The 26,172-nt window shown below is 45.0% G+C and overlaps 1 protein-coding gene across 3 annotated transcripts in view; it reads left to right on the top strand.

The window, feature by feature from the left end:
* The first annotated feature begins 2,793 nt into the window (after positions 1-2,793).
* The window catches only part of UXS1 (UDP-glucuronate decarboxylase 1), a 91,899-nt gene continuing 68,520 nt past the window's right edge, over positions 2,794-26,172 (top strand). For 2 of the 3 annotated variants that reach the window (XM_032262999.1, XM_032262997.1), the window contains exon 1: positions 2,833-3,033. In XM_032262999.1, the coding sequence (XP_032118890.1) occupies positions 2,940-3,033 (94 nt within the window). In that variant the 5' untranslated portion in view covers positions 2,833-2,939. Of the gene's footprint in view, positions 3,034-26,172 lie in introns of all 3 variants that reach the window. The other variant, XM_032262998.1, reaches the window with a different exon arrangement.

Below are 26,172 nucleotides of genomic sequence, written 5' to 3'. Positions count from 1 at the left end.
CTCATGTCTGTAATCCCGGGACTCTGGGAAAGTCGAGGTGGATGGATCACCTGAGGTCAGAAGTTTGACAACAGCCAGACCAACATTTTTTATTCTCTACTAAAAATACAAAAATTAGCCAGGCGTGGTAGCCAGCACCTGTAATCCAGCTACTAAGGAGGCTGAGGCAGGAGAGTCACTCGCACCCAGGAGGTGGAGGTTGCAGTGAGCTGAGATTGTGCCATTGCACTCCAGCCTGGGCAACACAGCGAGACTGTCTCAAAAACAAAAACAAAAACCATTGGTTCTTGTTAGAACTCCCTTACTAACACGAGAACAGCATGGGGAAAACCACCCCATGATCCAGTCACCTCTCACCAGGTCCCTCCCTTGACATGTGGGGATTACAAATGGAGATGAGATTTGGGTGGGGATTTAGAACCAAACCATAACAATGAGATAACAATGAAAGTGCACTGCATAACAGTCCCTGGCACACTGTAGAAGTTTAATAAATGTTAATTTTCTCCTCTCCTTAGGCTTTGAACACTCTAGGAGAGAAGCCGTATTATTATTCATTTTTTAATTACCCTAAGTGTCAAAAACACTATCTTGTAACTTGTAATTGTTCAAAAATATGTAACTGCTCAAAAATATTGTTGTTAACCTATTCACTAGAAATATGAGGGGCTTCACAGTAAGGGAGTGGGCAGGGAAGGATGATCCCAGAGCCTGCTGGGGAAATGGGGATGGGCTGGGAAGAGACAAGGGAGGCAAGAAGTACAGAGAAATGGTGTTGCCTACGCCCAGGGTCCCCAGAAGAGCTTGGAGGGCTCCTCTGGCATTTCCCTCCCTCAGGCCTTCTTACCTCCACTGGGTGCACACTTACTACTGCTTACTCTTTAATTCTGGCTGTGGCTCAGCTGGACACCAGGGTCCTGGGACACCAACTGCCTTCTGGGTGGCAATAATGACAGCAGCAGCTATTTCAACTGCAGCTGCTAATGCTATTTCCATTTACTTAATCCCATGGGGCAGAAGTTGGCAATAGTATCCGGCCTCAGGAAAAAAAAATGCTCAACTAGGAAAGCTGGGCTTAAGGAGTTTACTACAGAAATGGCAAATACCCCACAATTTCTGACCTTTTTCTTCTGATAGGTTATCAGCTAAACCCCACCTAAAACCTAAAATGTTTGAAATCTGCCAAGAAGCTTCAATTTCATTTTGCTCATAGGTCAGGTGTTAATGAACTCTTTTTTCTTTCATTTCTGCTCCTCATCTTTAATCTAAAAACCACAGAGTCATGGAATGGGAAAAGCCTAGAGCCCCACTGGCTCTAGTTACTTCCTTTTTCAAAAAACCATAGATCTAAGGCAAACCCAAAAAGTCAGCTATGAGGAAACGCAGACTTACAAAATCGATTTGTTCCAAACCGGTGTGCTCTGGGGGCCTGGACCCTCTGGGAACCCAGGGCTCAGGCTCCCATCCCAGGTGTTTGTCACTTGGCAGCCTCCTTGGACACGTCAGAGTCAGGGAGCTGGGCTTCTCGAAAGCAGCCCACTCCATCTATGGGCAGAATGGATAGCAGAGGTGCTCCGCCCTTAGCAAACCGCTCAGCCTGTTTCCTCCTAGTCCGGGATTCTCAGTAGGTTTAGGTGAAAGGTATAGGATGGAGGGAAGTTTTATCAGAATCACAGCATTTGCACTATATAGTTTGAAAGATGTAACATAAAGCTGCTGCTTTAGTACCAGCTGCCATATTTCTTTTTATTGTAGGTTTCTAATATATCTAAAGGAGGGTGTTCTATTGAGTGTAAAATGGCCTGAGGTTCCAACAGGTAGGAGGGCTGCTGCTGACTTCAATTTCTCCCTATAGCTGCATATGAGCTCTTGAAGCCTGCAGCTCCCAAATCCGGGATCTCTCTTGACGTGGCATCACACACATCTGTGTGTGCCTGTCTTTCTTCTTCCACGGGACCAGCTCTCTGCAGATCCAACCACAAGCTTCTGATTATCTGTGAATCTTTTGATACACCTTCTTACTTATAGTCATTCAATAAATGCTTTTTAAAGAAATAAACACAGGTACCTCCTATGCAATCAGTACAGCGCCCACAGAACAGATACACTCAACAAAAAGACTGAATGAAACACACACGATGAAAAAATGTTCAGGGTTTTTCTCTAAGGAGAGACAGCGCGATTTCATCTTTTCTTTTCCTAGTCTATCCTAAATTAATATACTTAGCACTGCTTTTTAAAGTAATAAGACTCTTTATTTTTAAAAGAAAGGCACCCCAGTTGATCACAGCAGAGGGGAAAAAAATGCAGCCAGTTCTTACTTGGGCAAGGTTTAGGGGATTTATCATTTTCGCTGCCGATATTCTAACTAAAAAAAGCCATCCAAACAGCCCAGAGAACGAGGCAACTTTCTGAGGCAGGCATTCAACATCTTCAAAGTCTCGACCAAGTTTAGCAAATAAGTTTCGTTTCATGGCAACACCGGAATGCCCACCGCGTGCCCCCCGCCGGGCGGGGCTCGGAAACTGGCCTCTGCGGTCGCACCCTCGGGTCGGGGACGAACCTCAGCGAAACATACCCCGCAGCAACTCCGGAACCGCGCCGGCGCGCCCTCGTCCGGGGAAAAGACACTGGAACGCGCATGCGCCGCACCGCGCCCGCCCACCAGACCTGCAGGCCACATTCTTCGAAAACCCAGGCGTGAAGGCTGCAACTGCGCCTGCGGGAAGAGAGGCCGGCTGGGCGGGGGCGGAGCCGGAGGAGGGGGTGGAGGTGCGCATGCGCGGTGATCCCACCGGCAGGAAGCCCGGCGTGCGGAGGCGGGGTCGCGCGGCGGCAGGGGGCGGGGCTCTCCGGGCCGCCGCCGCCGCCGCCGCGGCGCATTGTGCAGCAGGCGGGCCCCCGCGCGGCAGGGCCCTGGACCGGCGCGGCTCCCTGGGATGGTGAGCAAGGCGCTAGTGCGCCTCGTGTCTGCCGTCAACCGCAGGAGGATGAAGCTGCTGCTGGGCATCGCCTTGCTCGCCTACGTCGCCTGTGAGTGCGCGCCCGCGGCCGGCTGGGGAGCTCCATTCATTCCCTGGCGCCTCGGTGGGCCGGGTGGCGGCGGTGCGGGGCCCTGGGGCGGCCCTGCAGCCCGCGTTGCTCCCTGCCCCGGTGGGACAGGCGCTTTCTGCTCCCACCGCTTTCCACCTTTGCAGCAAATCGGTGGGCCAACTTGGGCGCACACCCCGACCGCGTAGGCCTGGGCTCGGACCTCGAGCTCAGGGGCCCCTGGCGGTCCTCGGGCGGCCCCCGGTCCCTGCCTCCTGCTCGGGCGCGAGGGACTCGGCGGCGGCACGGTCGTCCACGTTGCTCTGAGAGCCGGCGAGGGTCCCTGTCGCCGACACCGGAGCGTGCCGCTCGGGGACACCTTTGGGGGCACCCGCGGTCGCGCCGCGGTGCTGGTTAAGTCGGATAAAAATACTGTGGCGGTTGGCAGAGCCCCCGCTCCGACTGTTTGCTCCTCGGGAAAATTACTCAGCGTTTAACTCTTGGGGAGCCAAGTGTGGGTGTCCCCCCGGCCCGCGGCTGTGCCCAGGTGTCGGGGCGCAGGGGCACCCCCATTCCAGGTGTTATCCCCGGGGCTGGGCGGCGGGGCCCAGCAGGCAGGCAGCTCGGTGGCCGGGCGGGGCGTGCCCGCGGCTTCTCTGTGTGTGGGTCTCGTTTCTGTCATCACTCGCAGCGTGCTGCCTAGAGACAGGGCAGGAGGGTCGTCACTTCACAGGCAGGTGGTGGACCCTCTGCATATTAGGGAAGTCAGAAACCGTCGTTTTTAAGATCTGTTCGTTGGGAATATGTTTTAATTGCTGCTATTAATACGTTACCAAGTACCAAAATTGGACTAGAAATAGCTCCCAATGTGAGCCGCGTTTGAGTGCTAACCACCCAGACACACACACTGAAATCCACCTGTAACCTGTCGAGTTACCAAGATCTGATTCCCAAGGTAAGTGGGGACTTCACTTGGCTGCAGTGACTTCAGTTGAACTCTAGGAAAGCAAGTAAGAGTAGATCCAGCCTGTCTGCTGCAGCCCAGCTGTTCAGGAGGTGGAGCCAGAAAGCCCCATTAGGACTCCCGGTTGCTAGCAGAGGTTTCAGGCCCGGAATGGGTGTTAGATGTGAGTACTTTTGCAAGGGAGGAAGAACTAGTCTGAAGTGTGTGTGGTCAATCTTGAGTAAGAAAGCTGAGACCCAAGAGGAAAGAGCATTTAAAGTTGAATAACTATTATTATGGCAATAATACTACCTACATTTGTTGAGTGCTTAACTGTGTATGCGCAGCCATGATTCTTAGTGCCATTGTCTCAATCATTCCGCAGCTCTGGGATATGGATGCAATAATGATTACTATTTTAGAGGTGAGGAAGTTAAGGCCAAGAGAGATTAGGAAGTTTATGGATGATCACACAGATAGTAAGAGATGGAGGGCCAAAATTTGAACCCTGAAAGACCTGGGTGCAGGAGCTAGGATGGGTGCTGACCCAGGTCTTTGGTCAGCAGTTTCAGTGTTTATTTTGGGGCATTCTAAAGTTAGAGGTAAGGGTTTACAATGAATAAAGTAGGGGATTTATGGAGCCATGCAAAGATTTTTTTAAGCAGTCATTCATTTGACAAGGAAATCTTACCGAGTCCTTACTGTTGTCGCTGAACATGGCACCAGGGGACACCATGGGGTACAAAAACACCTGTTCTGTGCTGTGATAATACAGACCATGGACCACATAATCTAGCACATTGGTTCTCACACTTAAGCATGCATCGGAATGACTTAAGGGGGGTTTTAAAAGCACAGACTGCTTGTCTCCCACCTCAAGTTTTTGATTCAGTCGGTCTGGAATGTGGCCTGAGAATCTCATTGCTAATAGGTTCTTCTGTATGCTGTTGCTGTAGCATGACCCCACTTTGAGAACCACTGGCCAAGATGGTGAGGTGGGCATGAATTGGGTAAACACCCAAATACAGGTTAAATTACAAACGGGTCTGAGGGAAAGGAATGCTTGGGAACTGTGGCAGGAACTCCTGAGTGAGAGCAATCAGGGACGTTTGTTTTCTTGAGGAATCAAAAAGTGAGCTGAGAATCGAAGGCTTATGTAGGAGTTAACAGGGAAGTCACAGGAGGGAGGGTGTTCTAGGAGGAGCAATGAGTGCAGAGGTCCTGCGGCAGCCAAGAGCAGGGAGTATTCTAGGAAGGCAAAGAAGGATGGTGTCGTTGGAGTGTGAAAATAAAAGTACAACCATGAGGCTGCCCAGATAGATGGGCCAGAGCAGGGAGGCAGACCTGGGGTGCAGCCCTTGATGTGGATGATTTTAGCTACGAGGGGCTTAAGACAGCGTGGAGGCAGTGTGAACAAGGAGCAGATATGCTAAGTCTGAGCCACTCTGCAGGGAAAAATGTTACAGGGCTTGTGACTGATACTTGTGATTGATAACACACAAGGATGCTGAAAATGTAGTCCCTCAACAGTGATGCCTGTGTTTTCTAATCTCTGCTTTTCCTGATTCATAATCTTGCCCTCCCTGTTACAAGTAAAATCTCACCACTGTTTGAAAAAACTGTCCATACTTCCCAATTATAAACACCTCAGTGTTAGCCAGTCTCAGTTGCAGAAATGCACTCCCTGTTCCAGAAACAGAACTCAAGTTCTGTTAGCCTTTCTCCTTCTACCCCTTTCATCTTCCCAGTCTTTGTTACCTACTCTGGCCCTGAGTCTTTTTCTTACTACCACATAACTCTTCTCCATGTCTTGGGGTTGACCATCTGCCACCTTGCATTGTACTTGAGTTCTTTTCCATGCATCGTACTTGAGTTCGTTTCCATTCATATGTTGGTTTTTTTTCCTCAATGAAATCCTGATTCTGAGGACAGGGATTGTGTTATGTGTTTCAGCTCCTGTAGCACTTATAGCAGTGCTAATGGCTCATTGAAAGAGCTGTGACTACCCTTTGTACTGAATCAAAAATCAGGCCAACCTACTAGGTAGCTCCTGGGCAGACTTAGCCTGAATTACCTTTAATGTATTATTATTTTTTAACATGCATATAGTTTTAAAAGTTAAATAGCCTCTGCAGGGCCAAACAGTATCCCCTGCCACCATTTCCCTCTCCCCAGAAGCAGGCACTTCACTTCTACTAGCTGATTATTTTGGTATTTTATTTTTGTGTCTTTGAATCACTGGACTGATTTTTCAATTGTAGATATTACCTAGTGACTTTGTTCTTCGGGAGATGACTTTTTGTTCTCTTTGCCCCCATACAGGCTCTCCACCCTCCTATGTAGATGTGGTATAATCTCACGGAGACCGACATGCATTGTTTACAAGCATGGCTGTGTAAATACTGTTCCTAGTGAGTCATGTTGTATGTTACTTTTTGTTTTCTCCAGCAAATAATTGGCTGGTGTTTCAATTTGCTTGCTTTCTGCGTAGCATGACTGATCCAACTCCAGACTTTTTGCCAGTTGTCACGTCTTCCCCCACCATGTTCACGAGCATCAGGATAGCCCTCTGTCAGCAGCCTTTCCTGAAGAAGGGCCCCAGAGCCTTCTACTGCAACTGGTGCGTGTACCTGGCGACCAGGTGCCAGCCTCACCACCTGCACACACATCACCCTGGACCTGTCCACTGCAGGGCTCCTGTTTCCTGACTTCCTCTTCCTGATTCCCTCCTGTTTCACTCCCTGGTTTGGATGTGTTAGGAGGTGAATTTTGAGACTTTACCCTTAAGTATATTTTCTACCTTCATGTCTGATAAATTGATAATGTAGAATTATAGAGAAAAAGTTCCTTGAGAATTTTTGAATCATTGATCCAATCCTTTTTGGCTTCCAGTATTTTTGAAGAGTTTCAAGTCCTTCTCTTTCTGAAGATGGTAGAGTCAGTGTTCACCACACTTGTCCAACCCTCTGATCCCCAGGCTCTTCGTAGGACTCCCTGCCCTCTCTTCCTCACTCCCTGAGCTTGATGGCCTGACACGGTTGTTGTGCCAGTGGCCTGCCCGGGAGCTGAACAGGAGTGCTGCATCCACTTCTGGGCCTGCACTTACCTGCTAGTGTAAGTTGCCGCCAGAGTTTCCTTTCCTCTAGTTTGGTTCTGAATTCAGCTTGACGATGATGATGCTCAGCTTGCAGAGCCTCTTTCCACCCACTCCATGACCCTGTTTGATTAAAATAAACTTAAAGAATAAATCTTTATTGTTTTAAGCCTCTGAGGGCTTTTGCGCTACTCATTGCTGCAGTTTAACAGCGCCTGCCCTGAGTGATACATAAATTCCATGGTGTTCTGAGATCCACAGTGCTGGGCCTTGGTGTATTTTATCCAGCATATTGGGCATTTTTGTGCCCTGGCAATCCAGAAACACTTATTCTTCAGTTCTGGGAATTTTCTTGAATTGTTCTTTGGTGATTTTCTCCCCTCACATTTTTCTATTTTATCTCTTTCTGGAACTACTGCTATTCTGATAATAGGATTGTCTGGACCAATCCTCTTATTTCCTGTTTTTTGCCATTTTAAAGTTGTTTTGCTTTTGGGAAACCTCCTTATTTTCATGTTTATACTCTTCTAGTGATTTTTTTCACACTTTATTTTTGCCATACTTTTTCATGTACAAGAATTCTTTTTTGTTCTGTGAACTTTTATTAAAAACTAAAACGTGGCCTTCATTTCATGGTACATTCTCTTGATTTTAACAAATTTTGTTTCTTTTCTCCTCACTGAAGGATCTCTTACCTCTAGGCTGTCTTCCCATTTCTGTGTAAAGCTCTCCTCAGATGGCTTGCCCATGTTTAAGAGTGGGGGACTCAGTGGGGATGGACAGTGCCCGCTGTGAGCTGAACCTTTCCTTGTTGGGGTCTTCTGACCTCAGTGCTGCAGGTCAGTCCTCCTGGGCTCTGTCACAAGACTCTCCCTGGTCCCTGCTAGAAGGGAAGGCTTGGCTGCCTGCATCCTGGAGCCCAGTGATGGGGAGGTGCAGAGCTGCAGCCTAATCAGTAACCTGATTGTCCTGGGGGATGTGGGTTCCCCTATCAGAAACCCCGATTCCACCCTTTGCCGAGAATGGAGCCACCTGTCTTCTGGCAGGGCAGGACAGAAGCTGGCAGTTGTCCTGTTTCTTAGACATCTTTGAAAATCAGACGTCCTGTTTCTGCTGCCTCCCCACCCATTGCAGATTTACCAGACCTGGCCAGTTCTTGACCCTGTCTAGGTATAAGTGGGCTGTTCCACTGCCCACCATGTCTGTGCCTTCTCCATGCCCCCACATTTACCCATCTTCTTTCCCCCATCCAGCAGCATGTTGGTGCCTGTTCTTCCTTCCCCTTCTCCCTTTCCACATGGATTGATTTCTTATACACCAAGAACAAAAAAGAAATCAGGGAGGAGGGACATGGAGGGAGAGGCAGGGAGGAAAATAGATTGCCCGTATTCAAGAAAAGAAAATAAATCAAAGACAAAAGACATTTTCTGATATTTTAATGGGGTTTAGGAACCATTATCATTTCACCTTTAGACTTTGAAAATCAGAGTTAAGGCTGGGTGTGGTGGCTCACGCCTGTAATCCCAGCATTTTGGGAGGCCAAGGCTGGTGGATCTCCTGAGGTCAGGAGTTCGAGACCAGCCTGGTCAACATAGTGAAACCCCATCTCTACTAGAAATACAAAGGCGGAAGTTGCAGTGAGCCAAGATCGTGCCATTGTACTTCAGCCTGGGCAACAAAAGTGAAACTCCCTTTCAAAAAAAAAAGGAAATTCAAGTTGTGACATCTAGTAACATTTATGTAATTTTGGTGTATCAAGGATTTTGTTGTAGTGACATTTTAGTTGTGGTACCTTTCTTTCCTTTCAGTGTTACTTAAAAGAGATAAAGCCTGAAAACCATATAAAAGAGTGTGTTATGCCTTAGCTTTGTGTTTATGGTAAGAGACTTCAGACTTCTCTGAGGTTTGGCCTTTGATTATAGTACAGTTTTGTCCTTAATGTAATCAGCTCCTGCATGATTGGGAATTGCCCTCATAAATTCATTTGGAATCCAATTGTTGGCCTCCGCCTTGGAGGATGTGCAGCAAGTTAGATATCACTGTGACGCCAGAGGGCCCTGGGGGAAAGCAGACAGCTAAAAGCAAACAAGCTAGTACCGGTGGCATTCCCAGACTGGCCTGAGCGTGAGATTAACTTGGGCTTGTCAAATGCAAGTTCCTAGGATCCTCCTAGGCCTATAGGAGCCTGGGGGTTGAAGGCACACCCTGGAAATTGTGAATTTTCAACATTTTCAAAATATCTATGCAGATTTTCTATCTTTTCTACTAAAAGAATAATTTAACAAACACCCAAATACTCTCTGCCCAGATTCACCAGTTGTCTACATTTTTTCCACATTTGTCTTTGTCTCACTCTTTTTGTATGTATTTTATATACACATTTTTTGTTGAAATATTTGAAAGGTGCAGACATAACAGTACTTCATTTTCAAGTACTTTGCATATATCTCCTTAGAATAAAGGTATTAATCTATGTAATCTCATTACCATTATAATGCCATAAAGAAGAAAATAATATCGTCTAAGATGTAGTCTGTATTTAAATTTTCCCCCATTCTACCATAAATGACTTTCATAGCCTTTCTGAGATTTTTTTTTTTTTTTTTTTTTTGCGTCTGTTTTTTTGACATGAGGTTTCAATCTGTTGCCCAGGCTAGAAGGCAGTGGCACAATCTTAGCTCACTGCAGCCTTGAAATCCTGGGCTCAAGTCTTGAAATCCTCAGACTCCTGAGTAGCTGGGACTACAGGTATGCACCACCATGCCCAGCTAATTAAAAACACTTTTTTGGTTTAGTTTAAAATCTAGGATCCAGTTAAGATTTACATGTTGCATTTGGTTTTATGTCTCTAAATTTCTGGAGCCATGATAGCCTGATTTTTTTTTTTGTTTGATTGTTTATCATGACATTAACTTATATATGTGTGTGTGTGCGTGTGTATATATATTTATGTGTATACATGTATACACATATATATGTGTATGTATGTATGTATGTATACATAGAACAGCCCAAGTTGTCCTGTAAATGTCCTACATTCTGGGTTTACCTGATTGTTTCCTTATAATCAAGTCCAGTTAAACATTTTTATAACAGTTTAGGAACATGTAGTATCTGGGCTGGTCCCACTTGACCCCTGGAAGGAATGGCCTCTATGTTTCTTCATTTTAAAGGTATATTTTTGCAGTATGCAATCTGTGGAGTGATTCTTAGAGCCTGTGCTAATTCTAGCCAGTGCATTTCTTGTCCATTGGCAATCCTTGCCTGGACCAGTTTTTATGTTGGGGATTGCAATTAGTGATTTTCTAATTTTGTAAATCTTTTAATATTTATTAACTGGTGTTGTTTTGAAAATAACTTTTCCTCCCTCTTTCTTCTCTTACTCTATTAGTTTCCTGTGGCTGCTATAACAAATTACCTCAAATTTGGTGGCTTTGAAACAAGAGAAGTTTTTTTACTTTTCAGTCTGATGGCCAGAAGTCTGAAATCAAGGTGCTGGCATGGCTGAGCTGCCTCAGAAGGCATCTTTGTGGCTCCAGGGTTTCTTGTCTTTTGCCTGCACTGTTCCAGCCTTTGTGGTTCTGTGACCTCCTCCTCTTCTGCCTGGTCAATCTCTTCCGGGTGTTTCTTATAAGAACATTTGTCACTAGATGTAGAGCCCAACTGGATAATCTTGTCTTGAGATCTTTAATTACATCTGCAAAGACCTTTTTCCCAAGTAAGATAACAAGCGCAAAATCTAAGAATTGGAATGTGGACATATTTTGGGGGACACCATTAAACTTATAGTGATCTTTTTTTTTTCTTTTTTTTTTTTTTTTTTTTTTGTCACTGTGGACCCATAGCTTCTTTTAGTCTTTGAGCACTTCTTTGATGTCAGGCTGTTTCAGGCTCATCCTGTTCTTCCCTTGCCCCAAACTTGGAATCAGCCATCTCTCCAAGGAGCCAGAATTGAGTGGAATCATTGGCCACCTGCTTGGTGTCTAGAGACTGGGAGAATTGGTTGGTAATATGGGAAAAGCACACACATGTGGCATCAGAAGTGTTCTGTGGGTAGAAACAGGGTTTAGGACTTGGGCATCTTTATTTTCAACAGTTTTCCCATTTTCCACCATAGTTTCTAAGAAAATGGACAAGGTAAAGTGGTAAAGGTAAAGTGCTGAGTACCATGAGAGAAACGAGACCTGGGACTTGAAGAGAACAGGATGTCCTTAAGACCGAGGGCATTGAGTTGGCATTTAGCAGAGGGATACAGTTTGGGCAGTAGAGTTGAAGGTGAAAGTGAGGGAATGAGCAGAGGCCGGAGTGGCACAGTGCCAGTAGCAGGAGTCTTTGTGGCTTGTAAAGGCAGAATGTGGAAGTCTGACCTGACATAAACTTGATTTAATGAGATGAGTAAGCCTTCCACAAGAATTTGTGGAGCATGAGAGAGATTTTGATGAACATGCCTGAAGTGTTTAGATATTAGGGCAGGGCAAAGTGTAATCAGTTTTGCATTTTGGGGTTGGCGCTGTGGTCTGAAATGTACTTTGTGATATGCATCTCTCCTGTGCTGCCTACCTTTTGTAGGTATGTGGCTGGATTCTAGTCCTGGTATGTGATAGGTATGGTACTTATGTACAGGCCAGTGCTGTGATCTGAATGTTTGTGTCCCCTGGAATTCATATGTTGGAACCTAATTCCTGAAATGATGGCATTAAGAGGTGGGGTACTTGGGAGGTGATTAGGTCAGGGGGCAGATCCCTCATGTATGGGATTAGTGTCTTTATAAAAGAGTTCCAAGGGAGTTCATTCCTCCCTTCCACCATGTGAGTATACAGCAAGAAGATAACCGTCTGTGAACCAGGAAGTAAGCCCTCACCGCCAATGCCTTGATCTCGGACTTACCAGTCTTTAGAACTGTGAGAAACAAATTCCTGTTTATCAGCCACCCCGTGTGTAGTATATTTGTGATAGCAGCCTGAACACAGACTAAGACAGATGAGAATTCAAGAACGTATCTGATGTGAAGTTTGGAGAGCTTTCACAAATAGATGTTGAATAGGTGAGGCCAGTTACCAGATTCTCCATGTATATGGAACCCACATTAATACCTACTGCAAATTTCTTGTCTTACTTTTTTTCTTACAAATGTAATGGGTACTGGAATTACCTGAAGGGTAAATGTGGAGACGAGTGATTCAGGGTCAGCCCATTTCTTTTCCTTTTTATTTATTTATTTTTTCTGAGATGGAGTCTCGCTTTGTTGCCCAGGCTGGAGTGCCATGGTGTGATTTTGGCTCACTGCAACTTCTGTCTCTGGGTTCAAGTGATTCTCCTGCCCCAGCCTCCCAAGTAGCTGGGATTACAAATGTGTTCCTCCATGCCAGGCGAATTTTTGTATTTTTAGTAGAGATAGAGTTTCATCATGTTGGCCAGACTGGTCTCGAACTCCTGACCTCCGGTGATCCACACACCTGGGCCTCCCAAAGTGCTGGGATTACAGGCCTGAGCCACTGTGCCTGGCCAGGTCATCCCTTTTCTGAATAAAGTGGTCTCACCCTGATTCAGCTTACCCTATTGCTTGGGGAAAGCTATCTAACCTTCTGTTTCTTTTTTTTTTTTTCCACTTGTAAAATGAAAATACTCTGTTTTCTTTTACCTTGCAGGTAAAACTAATTTGTTTTAAATACTGTGAGGAATAGAAGGGATTTCTCCAAAGAGATGATAGCTTCACATGATGAGCCCCAAGGGAAATAAAGGTGTGGGTGTTGTAAAGTAACCTGTAACAAGGAGAGACTCTTTCCAGGCAGGAAGGGCAGTGACGGCCAGCAAGTGGGAACTTTTCCTCGAGGGGCCCTAGGGTTTCCTCATCACCCTGCATTTAGAAGAGCAAAGAGTGAATTTGGAGATAATCCATCAGTTTCTTTTTGGTTAAGCTTTTTAGAGTTGCTGTAACCAAAATAAATAAGTGAAGTAAAGCAACAGCAGAAAACATTTGAACTTCAAAGCAGTCTTTTTCTGAAGGAGTCTGGATGTGCTAGAAAAGGAAAACAATTTTGTTAGGGTGGTGAGATCTTGGAATGTTATTCTTAGTATCTTTGAATATTTTTATAGTATTTTTAGAAATTGAAAGCAAAGCATGCTGGTTCTAAGTTAGAATCTGGTTGAACGTATATACTGTGGGTGACCTTGCCTTTTTTTTTTTTTTTTTTTTTTTTTTTTTTCCTAAAATGCCAGCAGGCAGCTGCGGTTTTTCAGCAACAGAACATTGGTGGTATAGGATGGCTCGATTGTAACCAAGAGAAAGAACCAAGTTATTCTGACACCCATCAAGGGGGCTGGGGCTAGTGATGGCTCTCGTGGAAATGGCCATTAGTTGTGAATAATGTGTCCTCATAAACAGGGCTTCTCAGCAAAACTTGTATATTGCCAAATCAAGATCTTTCTCTTTTTTTCTTTTTTTGCTGTTGTGTAGAATTTAATTCTGATTTCCCGCTCCCTTACCCCAATGTATCCTAATTATTTAAAAGATAAAATTTCTTTGCTAGGTTCTTAATACAATGAGAGGACTCCACTCCCCTGAGGAAGGCGCTCTCTGCCTTCCTTAGGCTTCACCTTGCCTCCCTTCACACCCGACCCACCACTGCAGATGCTGAAATACAGCCCTTACTTTAGGGAAGAGAAGTGGCATCCGACTATCCTGCAGTGAGGTGTGAAGAGGGGAGATATTCTCTCCATTACATAGATGGGGAGACTGAGGCACAGAGAATGAGTGAGGGTCATGCCCGTGAGTCCTGTGGTTTGCAGGTGGTCCTCCTAGATTCCTCCCTCACTTTCTTTCCCTCTCTGCCCCTTTCGAATACAAAATGAAAAGTCTCAGTTAAAACCATTATTAAGATTTTTTAAACTCCCATTTGAAAATTATAAAATACAGGAGAAATAAGAAAATAAGGTGGTCAATGTAGAAAACTGAGAGAATAAAGTGCAAAGAAGAGAAAAATCCCAATCCTCATATCTGCATATTAAATTGCCTTCCCATCCAGAAATAGCACCTAGCTTTTCTTTACCAAGCTTGCTCAGTGCACCCCGAGGGCTGCATGCAACCCAGGACGGCTTTGAATGCAGCCGAAGACAAATTCATAAACCTTCTTAAAACATTATGAGGTTGTTTTTGTTTTTTTTGTTTTTGCTTTTTTTGCTCATTGGCTCTTGTGAATGTTACTTGTGGCCCAAGACAATTATTTTTCCACTGTGGCCCAAGGAAGCCAAAAGATTGGACACCCCTATTTAGACAGACCTTTCTTTTGGCCCTCAGAAAAGTTTTGTAATTTCTTTAGTGAAGTGTATTTCCATCAATTTCTCTTTAGCATTCATTCTACATCAAGATCAAGTATCAAATACATTACTAACAAAAGTTTTTAACAGTGAGCAATAAAATGAGCCCTGAAGTCATTATCTGTCTTTAAAAAAAAATTTCTCCTTTGCCTTTTGCATTAATCCTTAAGTTGTATACATTTTTCCCATCTTGTTCTTAACTTTTAGGAAGTACCCTACTTTCTGAAAGAAATAATAGAGCTTTACATGTTATGTCGGATCTTCAGCACTCCAGTGTTGCTTAGATCATAGTACTTCCTCCTAGAAGTTGTGAGAAGTCTGAATTTACTTTTTCTTCCTAACTAGTATGGCTTTTTTTTTTTTTTTTTGAGACAGAATCTCACTCTGTTGCCCAAGCTGGAGTGCAGTGGTACCATATCGGCTCACTGCAGCCTCCGCCTCCTGGACTCAAGTGGTTCTGGTGCCTCAGTCTCCCAAGTAGCTGGGACTACAGGCGCATTCCACCACTCCCAGCTAGTTTTTTGTATTTTAGTAGAGGCAGGGTTTCACCATGTTGCCTAGGGAAGTCTCGAACTCCTGAGCTCAGGCACTCCTCCCGCCTTGACCTCGCAGAGTGCTGGGATTACAGGTGTGAGCCACTGCACCCCAACTGCCCCAGCTTTCTTTGCCTTAGGCATTCTAGAAATAGATTATGAATGGTTATTCTCAAACCTAATCGGTGGTGCTCACTGGAACCTGCTGAGAAGGAGGAAGCGTGTGCCGGGAGCTGGGGCCTGTCAGCAGTTTCAGAGAGGTGTCGGCACTCGGCAGTGAGGTTCCAGAGCCCTGCCAGGAGCCAGGGATGTGATTGGCAGAGGGGAGGAAGAGTACAGGGCTGCTACTGCTGCATGTGCCTGTAAGGAGAAGGGCGCTGATGCTATTTAGCCTCACTGGTGACGGGCGTGGGAAGGATGAAACTCTAGTGACCTCTCCGCAGTCCACCTTGTGAGAGCCCTCATGAGCTAGGAGGGATTCCCCTTATTGGTTGCCCTCTTTTTCTTTAATGACTCTGTTTTTTCCATCAGAAAGCTAAGGAGATTTATTCATTTTATAACCTTAGGGAAGTATGTTTCATTTTCTGTTGTTATTATTTGAGATAAAATATTGTCACAGTTCCTTAGGTGGAGCCTACATCTCTTTAAGTAGAAAAGGGCAAAAGAAATGGCAAGGCAACATTTTCTACTGTGCCACACCAGGCCTCGTTGGTATTTTTCGAAGTTGGGAGAAGAAGAGGAAGGAGAGTCCACTTTGTCGTTTGATATTTGTGTGTAGTAATTTACAGGATCAAAGTCCATTTTTACTTTCTGGAGATCAGAAGTGGTCTGGAATTTTTCTTCCGATTTCTTCCTCCCTATTCTGTTCCCCAAATTTGATGCTATCCTCTGGTATTTCAGATGAAGAGATGTTTGAATGTGCACTTGTTAAACAGTGACACTAGACTAGAGCCTTGAGTGTTGTGTGTGAGTGCAACGTTTCCAAGGACCTGATTTTCCCAGGTGGAGATTTGCAGACAGTGTATCTTATTTCCAGCTCTAAGAATTAGTCACGTAATTGTTTCTGAAGTAGTTATTGCAGCTAGCTTTCTCTCTGTCGTATTGTTGTGGCCAAGTGCTAAGTTGGAGAACCTGGGAAGGTACTTGGTGTTTAAGGTGGTTTATAATTTGGACAGTGAGATGCAAAGGTCATTGATATTTTACATACCTTTCTGGGGCTTAGTTTTAATTCATAATTTTAACAGCCTGGAAGCCTATGGAAAGCATTGCTCCCTTCCAGCTGATCCTGTTCACCTTCCTGTGGATTACTGCTTGTTTCCTTTGCGTCGTATGTTTGTAGAATATCTTAGGTGCTTTTAAAATGTAAATGGTTTTATGTGTTGATTTTTGTGTGTGTGTGCTTTGCTTTTTTACTTTAGATATGGAGGAACTCTTTCAGTGCAGAGATCTATCTCATGAATCCGTGGTTGCACAGAACTCATTGGTAGATTTATATACTGTAGTGTGTTCTCATTTAAGCAAAAAGGCGGCTTTGCATGAGTGGGGGCTTCTAGTGGAAAATCCTATTCCTTCAAACAGTTGTTCTTACAGCCTTCTTGAATAAGAGTGAAACCCCTTAAGGATAGAATGCAATATTTAGAACTTTAAAGCTTTACCTTCAAGCCTGTCTTGGGATTTGAAGGTCAGTCATGTTAAAGTTCTCATTGTAATCTTGTAATTTGTAATGTTGAACTTGCAGAGTAATGTAGAGAATGAATCATACAGAAACCTTGTCCTCATTGTGAAGTTGGAGACAGGAGCAGGCAGAAGACTCTGCAGTGGTACAAACAAAGGGTCTGGGCGGGCATCTGAGACGGAGTGAGGCCACATAGGGTCAGGAAAGATGACAGAGCCACAGACCAGGAGAAGTGCAGGGCAGGGCCTTTGTGCAGAGGCTCAGGGAAGGGCCAGGGTTTGAAGTCTGAGCAAGAGTGGGAGTTTAGGAGTTGGGTGGGGGAGACTGTGGAAGCCTCATCACAAAGGGTCCCTTGGGCATCCTGTCCAGGAACATGGGCAGGGAGCCCTGGGATTGGCCTGGGCTTGGAGAGGGTGCCCCACCTGTGCCTGATGCATCACGGAGCCACAGGGGGAGACTGGGCACCCTCAGGTGGAGGAGAGAGCCAGATGCCAGTGAACATGCCAGGCTTTGGTGCATAGAGCAAAGGTAACATGAAGCCCTGCTCCCAAGCTGTGCCCAGTCCAGCCCACAGGGACCTGGCGCTGAGCGAGCTTAATCGGCACCACCCTGCTGTTCTTTAGAGAAAAGGCCCATTAATTATCAGGTGCTGATTATTTCCTAGTAAGGAAGTACGAATGTGATGGAAGAAGCTGGAAGGCATTCTATGGTTCAGGAAATCTGGGGAGCACTGGGTGTGGTCAGAATTACACTGCCCAGCTTGCAGCAGGTGATGGAGGAGTGGACACAGGGCTGGGGGGGCAAGGGGGCTGGGAGTGGGGGGCAGCGCCAGGAATCCACTAGGGTCGGGTAGGTTGTGCTCCGTGGGCCCTACTCCACATGGGGTATTGTGAAAGAGGTTGTGGAACTGCTATATATACACACATGTACGCATATTTACATGCACACATACACATATGTGCACACATACACATATATACATACATGTACACATACTTGTATATATGCACACATACACACACTTGTATATATTTACACTCATACATATACACACACTTGTATATATACGTACACATAACTTGTATATATCTACACACGTGCACACACTTGTATGTATAGGCACACACATACATTTACATATAGATACACTTTTTGCCTCACCCTTTTACACTGTTTATTTCTGTTGTTATAATGAACATAATACAGTGGTACATATACATATATGTGGGGTGTACGCTCAAGACTGATAATTGGAAGCAGGTGATCTGATTGTTCGGGAGAACTCGGAAATCTTGAGCAGGAGAAGGACAAAGACTTTTTGGACAAACCATCTAAAGAAGGGAGAAGTGCCACGTGGGGATGGCGTACACTGAAGGGCCCAGAAGTAGGTGACCTGGTGATGCAGTGGCCAGGGCCCCCATGCGGCAGGCACAGAGAAATGGGGGACATGTGGAAGAATACGTTGTCAGCATCTGCCAACCACCATGGAAGAGCAGTGAAGAGGGGGAAGCGGCAGTTAGAATTTAGTAGCGCCTGTGACGCAGGAGGTGTGTGCAGAGTGGTTCTTCTGGCATTTGACTCTGTTTTTGTCTTACTAAAATGTGGAATTAAATTTAACTTAATTTATACTTTTGTATTAAAATAATACAAAATAAAATAATACAAAAGTATAGGAAGGTCATATTATCTGATGTCCTCAAACTTCTAAAATGTGGGATGTCTTAAGAGGAACTGAGCAATTGATAACACAGGTGGGTGCCCATAGCAGAGGGTCTCAGATTTGGGCCACATCAGCATCACCTGAAGCCTTGCTAAGCCCAGATGGCCAGGACACACCCCAGAGTTTCTGCTTTGGGAGCTGTCCTACAGCTGTAATAACAAAATACCACAAACTGAGTGGCTTATAAACAACAGAAATTTATTTCCCACAGTCCTGGAGGCTGGGAAGTCCAAGATGAAGGCCCCAGTAGATTCAGTGTCTGGTGAGGGCTCACTTCCTGGTTCACAGATGGCGCCTTCTTGCAGTGTCCTCACATGGCAAAGGAATAAGGGAGCTCTCCGGGGTCCCTCTTATGAGGGCACTGACCCCATTCATGAGAGCTCTGCTTTCCCAACCCAGTCACCTCCCACAGTTCCCACCTCCTAATGCCAGTACATTGAGGATTAGGATTTCAGCATGTGAATTTTAAGGAGACACAAATATTCAGACCATAACAGGAGCCGTGGGTGGGACCTGAGAATCCATATGATGAGCTGCTGGTACAGTTTGAGAAGACACTTTGCATAGCTCTGGTTTAAACAAGCATTTGTGCTATTCTCCATTAGAGGGTTCCCTGTGGAAGTGAGTTTCTTTTATCCAGACTTTTAAAACAAAGTAGTAAATTTTCTTGAGGTACTTAAGTAAATGGATTTGAATTTCTGGCTCTTCTGACTTACAAGTTTATAGGCTTTTAATTTATCATTTAATTTACAATTTCGGGGATTTCGCAGTGTGCTTTGAAAACCATGATATTACCCTACCTGGACTATACAGCATCCTCTCCAGAGTTAGAAAAGATGTTTAAAAGTTTCTTCCTGTGAGTTGCAGAAATTAAAGTAATAAAAAAGTATAGGAAGGTTGTATTACCTGATGTCCCCAGACTTCTAAAATAAACAAATACACGCATGTATAAACAACATACATTTTAAAATGCATGTAGCTAGGCCAGGCTCAGTGGCTCATGCCTATAATCCTGGCACTTTGGGAGGCTGAGGCAGGTAGATCATCTGAGGTCTGGAGTTCGAGACCAGCCTGGCCAACGTGATGAAACCCTGTCTTAAATACAAAAATTAGTCAGGTGTGGTAGCAGCTACCTGTAATCCCAGCTACTAAGGAGGCTGAGACAGGAGAATTGCTTGAACCCGGGAGGTGGAGATAGCAGTGAGGCAAGACCATGCCATTGCATTCCAGCCTGGGTGACAGAGCAAGACTCTGTCTCTGGAAAAAAAAAAGCATGTAGCTTTAAAAAGCAAAAGCATTGACCCTGCTGTGTGTATTACCCTCTAAGTCTCCAAGTTGTCCTTTTCACGTAACGTTGGCATTGGCATTTTATGTGTAAAGACTTTTTAAAGGTGTAGATATTCTGCAAAACCTACTGTGTCCTATATTTTTAAAAAAGTGACATCTTAGGGCAAAATTTTTTCCCCTGGAAATATTGGTAGGATTTTATTAGGTAAGTCTGTGGGAAGGTATGAGTCACAAACAAGGGTTTTATAGCTGGATTTCAGAGCCTGCCAGCTGGGGCTGCAGAGGGCTGCTCTCTTGCCTGCTTCTGAAGGCAAGAAATTGGAGTTATGCCTTCCTGGAGGGCTGAGAGCAGGGCGAGGACCACAGGGAGGTCTGACAAGCAAGTGCCCTCTGCTTTAGGTTTGGAACATGCTGGTTGCTAGAGCCTGCACAGGCACCCCAAATTGCCTTTTTATTTGGGCCACTTTTGATCTCGCGTAACCGCTTAGGATACGCGCAGGCATGGAAGGCTGAGGGCAATGGCAGAGGCTTCTCTAAGCTGGGCATGCTCCAGGGTTTAGGGCTAAGGCTTCTTCAGATTCAGAAGTAGGCATGGTTCCCCATCCAGCAACTGTGATACTCCGGCATATCATGATGCCTGATGTTTGAACAACTCATTCTTTTGGTGGGAACTAGCAACTGGGAAGCTCCCTCACCCCAGGAACACATCCCCCTTTCTTATTCGAAGAATTAAACACAGAGCAGTATCTTCTAATTTGAACTTTCTGGTCAGCTTAAGCAAAACGTTGAATGCTTTTCTTCTTAGAAGAATGGTGCATATTCTTATCTGCTTTAAGAAAACATTTCAGTTGTGCCACCTCAGGGTTTATCCAAGGCAAGTCAAAGATTTGTCCTTTTGCAGAGTGCTAGGGTGATTGGAGTTCTTGGGAGGTGAGTAAGGACGCTTCTTTCCTGTGTACACTTGATGTTTTGTTTGGATTGTGGGGGTGGTGGGAGGACTACAGCCAGGTTGCGAGAGCAGCTTGGGTTGGGGGTATCAGAATTTTCCGAGCACTTCAGATTTGGCGCTTGACTTCTACCCAGGCAGGCCAGTCCCAATGGACAGCTGTGTCTCTGACTGGAGGAGGGCGCAGATGCACTTGGTAGGGCATGCTGAGGGTCGGGAGGGATTTAGCCTATACTTGGCTTGATTTGAGGGCTGTGACCTGGGCATATGAGCATCAATAGATTAAAGGTGGTGACAGATCTGGCTCTGTTGTGGTTCTGGTTATGTTTCACTGCTTAACCAACCATTTAGTGGCAGAAAACAGTTACTGTTGTTATTTATACCCCTGGGTTTGGTGGGTCAGGCATTTGAGATGGGGGTGGCTCTTCTCTATTTCATGATGCCTGAGACCGCACCCAGGTTAGAGCATCCATTTGGGGGCACCTTCTTCACTGGCAGGTCTTATCCTTGAGGACAGACTCAGGCTTGGCTATTGGAGTGCTCACAGGCAAGCTGTCCGGTCTCGGGTGGTCAGACTTCATGCATGGTGGTTCAGGACTCTGAGACCAGGTGTCCCAGCAAATGTGGCAGAAGCACTGACCCTCCGTGACCATCTAAAGACGTCATATAGTGTATTTTCTGCTCTTTCCTGTGGTCCAAGTAGCCCAAGTCCCCCAGGTTTAAAGGAAGATCACAGAGACACTCTTCCTGTCCCCCTGTGCAAGGCGTGCCAAATAATTTTGGGACAGCCTTTGAAAGTGTCACTTTGGAGGCTCCCTTTGTGTATAATACACAAAGACTTCACGTAGCTTTATTGCAAGCACTTGGCAGACAAACTGGGTTATGGCTCAAATAAGGCTTTTCGGTACAGGTCACATGTTCAGAAAAGCTGGAGAGGAACAGCAAACAGTCCAGCATCAGAGTGCTTGCAGCAGCATCATTCTGGAGCTTTCTCTGCCAGTAATACTTTCAGTGTGCTTAAGGAGCCCTCTGTTTGCACAAGGTTTCCATTTTGAATACCTCTCTAAATTAAAGTGTTCCTGCTCTGAGCACTGGAAGGTTGGAAATCACTATTCATTCGCCTCACATGGGGGACATCTTTCACATACCAGGAGGCTTTGCTGCCCCCCGAGGACTTCATGGAGGTTGATGTCTCTCAGTTTTTGTTTGAGCACATGCCATGTGGCCTCAAGGATGGGGGATTAGCTTAGAGGATGTGTTTGGAAATGAATAAGACACCTTTCTTCCATGTAGATGGGAAGGACTCTGGCACCTTTGACAGGTCATGCAGGCCTTGGACTGAGGCCTCACCTTTGGAAAGGTGGCCTGGGGTGGGTGGACGCTTGCTGTATGGCCTTGATTAAGTCGCAGGATGCCTCTTGGTGTCTGTCTTCCACTGTGGGATAGTGGTGATACCATTACTTTGTGATTAGAACCAGCATAAAAGGTCCAGGTTCTGTTTGCCTGTTGGACATCTTCGTGAGGTTATCACAGGATGCCCTGAGCAGAACATGTGCTTATCTCAGACTATCCCCCCCTGCCCCAGCTGTCTGCCTCTGGTGCTTTTATCTTGTGACATTAGTGTCCTCACCCCTAGGACCTATGGGCTCTGCCTTCCGCATCATGTACTCTCTGCCCACCTCCTCTCTTGCCCATCTGTCTCTCACACCCGTGCTTCCAGGTTTGCTTGGGCTACAGCACCTCACTGCCTCATCATGCTCTGAACACCTGTTCATTGCCTGCTGTCTGGAGCCCAGCTTTTTTTGGAATAATATAAAAGCAATGTGTGTGGGGTCTTACTTGTACATCCGCAGTCACTGAGTTTGTTGAATGAATGGTGGATGGATGAGCAAGGAAAGATTTTAGGAAACACTGGAAAAGGAAGGGAAAGCCTACATGAGGTCCTCACAGCCGGGGGCTCCCTGATTTCACTGAGCATCCAGCAGGCTGCTTTGTATGTGTCATACTGTAAAGAAGGATGTGCCTTATGTACAGTGCTACATAGGTAGCATAGGGTAGGAGAACAGTCTCTCCCTAAATCACACTTTCTTCCTATGACCTAGTGTGAGTCCAGTTTAAAATAGTGATTGGAATGGCTGAGAAAAGCGTGCTAAAGCATACTGTAGCCGTTTAAAATGGACAGGTATAAAATGGAAATGGTGATTTTGCCTGATCCAGCCTTGTAACATTACTTGAAAAAGGGCCATTGAAATTGCTACCCAGATCTGGATTCCTGGTGAAGAATCTGTACTTTCTGTGTGGCCTGGCATTCAGGGACTCAGGCTGTATCCCTATTCTAAAACAAATGTGCCTCTTAAAATTCCAGGCCTTTATGGATTCTGAATTGGTGGTTTTTCATTTGTTTGGGGTCTTGAATTCATTGGAGGAGTATTCAGACCTGTGAACACAAAATTTCACATGTGCTTGCAAGGTATTTTTCCCCTCTAGTCTCCCTGAAACCCATTCAGGGAGCCATGGAGATTGGGAGACTGTGTTCTAAAAGGATTGATCTCATGATAGCTGATGACTATTTAAGGAACCAAGTTAGACTCATAGAGATTACGAAAATGTTGGGTTAGTGTTTTGATTTTTTTCTTTGTTGGAAAAGGATACTCATTTTAACCATACCCTTTAAAAAACCCAGTTTTTCACTCTAAATGAAAATTTGTATGAGTTAGATTTTCTTGAACTGGGTTTCCCTGCATAGCTTGAAGTCTGGATATGGACATAATGAGAACTATGAAGCTGATGTGCCTCAGTTTACATGCAAAGTATTTTTAAAATTTACATTAAAAATTAGAATAAATTAAAATATCTTGAAAGCTGTGTGAGAGAGTTCAGTTTTTAAGCCCTTTGTCAATAACTGAATAATTATCTTTCTTAAAATACTTACTTTTCTTGTATTGAATCCTGGTACTATATAAATGGGTTTAATTCAATTCAGATATTTATAGAGTGCATCTATTAGTAATGCCTAGCTCTCTGTTTGAAGCACTGTAAGGTGGGTCACAATAACTCAAGCAGGTTGCAAAAACTTAAAAGCAACATTAATTTAAAGCAGTGTTTAACTTTTAAGGTCTATGCCCTGCAACCTTCCTGGCTACTGTACACAAAACTATGCAAAACTAAGGCTCCGTAATTGTTGGAAATTGCTTGTGTCTTTCCGTTTGGAATGTGTGCAGCAATGCGGGGGTTTGTTCTGCTTGCCATGTGTGTCTGTTCTTAGGTCTAGGCTGGGTATTGAATTCTCTCTGGAACAAAGCAGGTAGAGCTTTTGATAATTTGAAAGGAGACCAGAACACTTGACATAAAAACACTGTAAAGATTAATTGGTTATAGCGCATCTGAAGATAAAAAGTAATAAGCAAAGGATAAACGTGGTAACAAAAGGGAAAAATTACTTGGCCTGCATTCAACCAGTTTTAGTGCTTGGACCATGTATGGCTGGTGTAGCAAATGTAAATATGAAAATACCTCGTATTTCAGAGAAACCTACCTGTAAGGCACCAACTAGACCAAAACATATAGCAGGCCTTGGCCACACAGCGGGGCCACCAGTGTCTCCTGGAGCAGGAGGGAAGGTTAAAGTTACTTTCTGGAAAATAAAATGCTCAGATGAGGCTTGGAGGTGCACGTGCCCAGGATACCACCTGTAGACAGAACTGAAGGGTTGCGGACAGCAATTGGCTTAGGACGAGTGGAGAGTCCCATGCAGGGGGCTGCTTGTAGCGGGCTGCTCTGGAGGTCTGAGTGGGGAAGGAAGGGATTCAGGAAGCCTTCCTTTGCAAGGTGAAATCAGAAAGTACAGCAGGGGAGGAGAGGGCACGTCTCCAGGTTCATCTCCAGCCTCCAGGGGCAGTGGAAGAGGTCTAAGGCACAGAAGTGGATCTGGTCCATATCTGCTTATATGCATTCTTATCCATTTATGAAGGGTGGTAAAGCTGTGGTTGTAACTTGGACATCACTCCCCAGGGCTAATCCTGGGAAGCATGGGTGTCACCTGCTTCCCCAGGAAGAGATGATTAAGGAGGACCAGTGGGCAAAGGGAAAGGGCTCAGGACATTATGGTCAAGGAAACAGAAGGTGTCTGGGACGGGTGGCAGCCTTCGATGCTCTGAAATGGACTGAGGTTAGAAAGATTGAGAGATTTCTGTGAAATCAACTTCTTTTTTTCTGAGACAGGGTCTCACGTTTGTCACTCAGGCTAGAGTGTAGTGGCGCGATCTTAGCTCACTGCAGCCTCGACCTCCTGGGCTCAAGTGATTTTCCTGCTTCAGCCCCACCATGTAGCTGGGACTACAGGCGCAGGCCACCACACCTGGCTAATTTGTTTGTATTTTTTGTTGAGATTGGGTTTTCACCAATTTGCCCAGGCTGATCTCGAACTTCTGAGCTCAAGCAGTCCGCCTGCCTTGGCCTCCTAAAGTGTTAGAATTACGGGCGTGAGCCACCGCACCAGCCTGAAATCATTTTAAACTGACTCGAAAAAAGGTTGGAAAGAAAAAACTGCAAAAGCAAATAGCCATGGAATGATCTGAAAAGCCTGTCAAAAGGTGCTACCCACCCAGAAGGCAATAAGAAAAGTCAATAAGTGATGCTTCCATAGGCAATATGAGAACGGATGCTTCCATAGCATAGAATACTTGTTTTCTATGAAAGGGTCTACTTTGATCAGCAGCTTAATTCTACAGCCAAAATGAGACGTATAACTTACTCGAGATATAGCACAGTAAAGAAAAATGCACATGGTTTTGGCAACTGGTGACTCACGGGTGATCTTTGTGAACTCTGGTAGCAGCAGTGCCTGGTATCTGAGCTGAGGACTGACCCAGGTGTTCACCAGGTGTCTAGAAAGAGGCAAAAACAGGACAACAGGGACATGGAGTTTAGTAAGGGTTAAAATCTCTTCCCTCCTTTTTTAAAAGTAAGTAAACGCTTTACTCATGTCACCATTTAAACTCAGTATTTTGGAAATTTCACATTTTTTTCCCCAAAGCATTTTTTAGAAGTGAAAGTCACAACTATGTATATATTTTTCATCTGGTACTGTCATAACTGCATCATGATGTTATGGTGTAGTTCCATAGTTATATTTAATGGCTTTCTGATTTCATCAAATGGCTATATCACTATTTATACAGCAGTTCTCTAATTGTGGGATATTTTGGCTTATTGTGTGTGTGTGTGTGTGTGTGTGTGTGTGTGTGTGTGTGATTATAAATAAAGCCATGACATTTGTGAGAGCACTTTTCCTGTATGTTTACTTATTTCCTGAGAATAAGATAAAAGCAAAATCACGTGGTCCAAAGGTATAAGTGTTACAGGAAAGGGGTCTTGATCTGGACCCCAAGAGAGGGTTCTTGGATCTTGAGTAAGAAGGAATTCAGAGCGAGTCCTTAAAGTGAAAGCAAGTTTATTAAGAAAGCGAAGAATTAAAAATGGCTACTCCGATAGAGGGCAGTTCTGAGGGCTGCTGTTTGCCCATTTTTCTGGTTATTTCTTGATGGTGTGCTAAGCAAGAGGTGGATTATTCTTGCTTCCTCTTTTTAGACCATATAGGGTAACTTCTGATGTTGCCATGGCATTTA

The sequence above is a fragment of the Sapajus apella genome, unplaced genomic scaffold, assembly GCF_009761245.1.
Source record: "Sapajus apella isolate SASKATOON/1434 unplaced genomic scaffold, GSC_monkey_1.0 scaffold134, whole genome shotgun sequence".
Classification (NCBI taxonomy): domain Eukaryota; kingdom Metazoa; phylum Chordata; class Mammalia; order Primates; family Cebidae; genus Sapajus; species Sapajus apella.
This window is presented reverse-complemented; position numbering and strand designations above follow the sequence as displayed.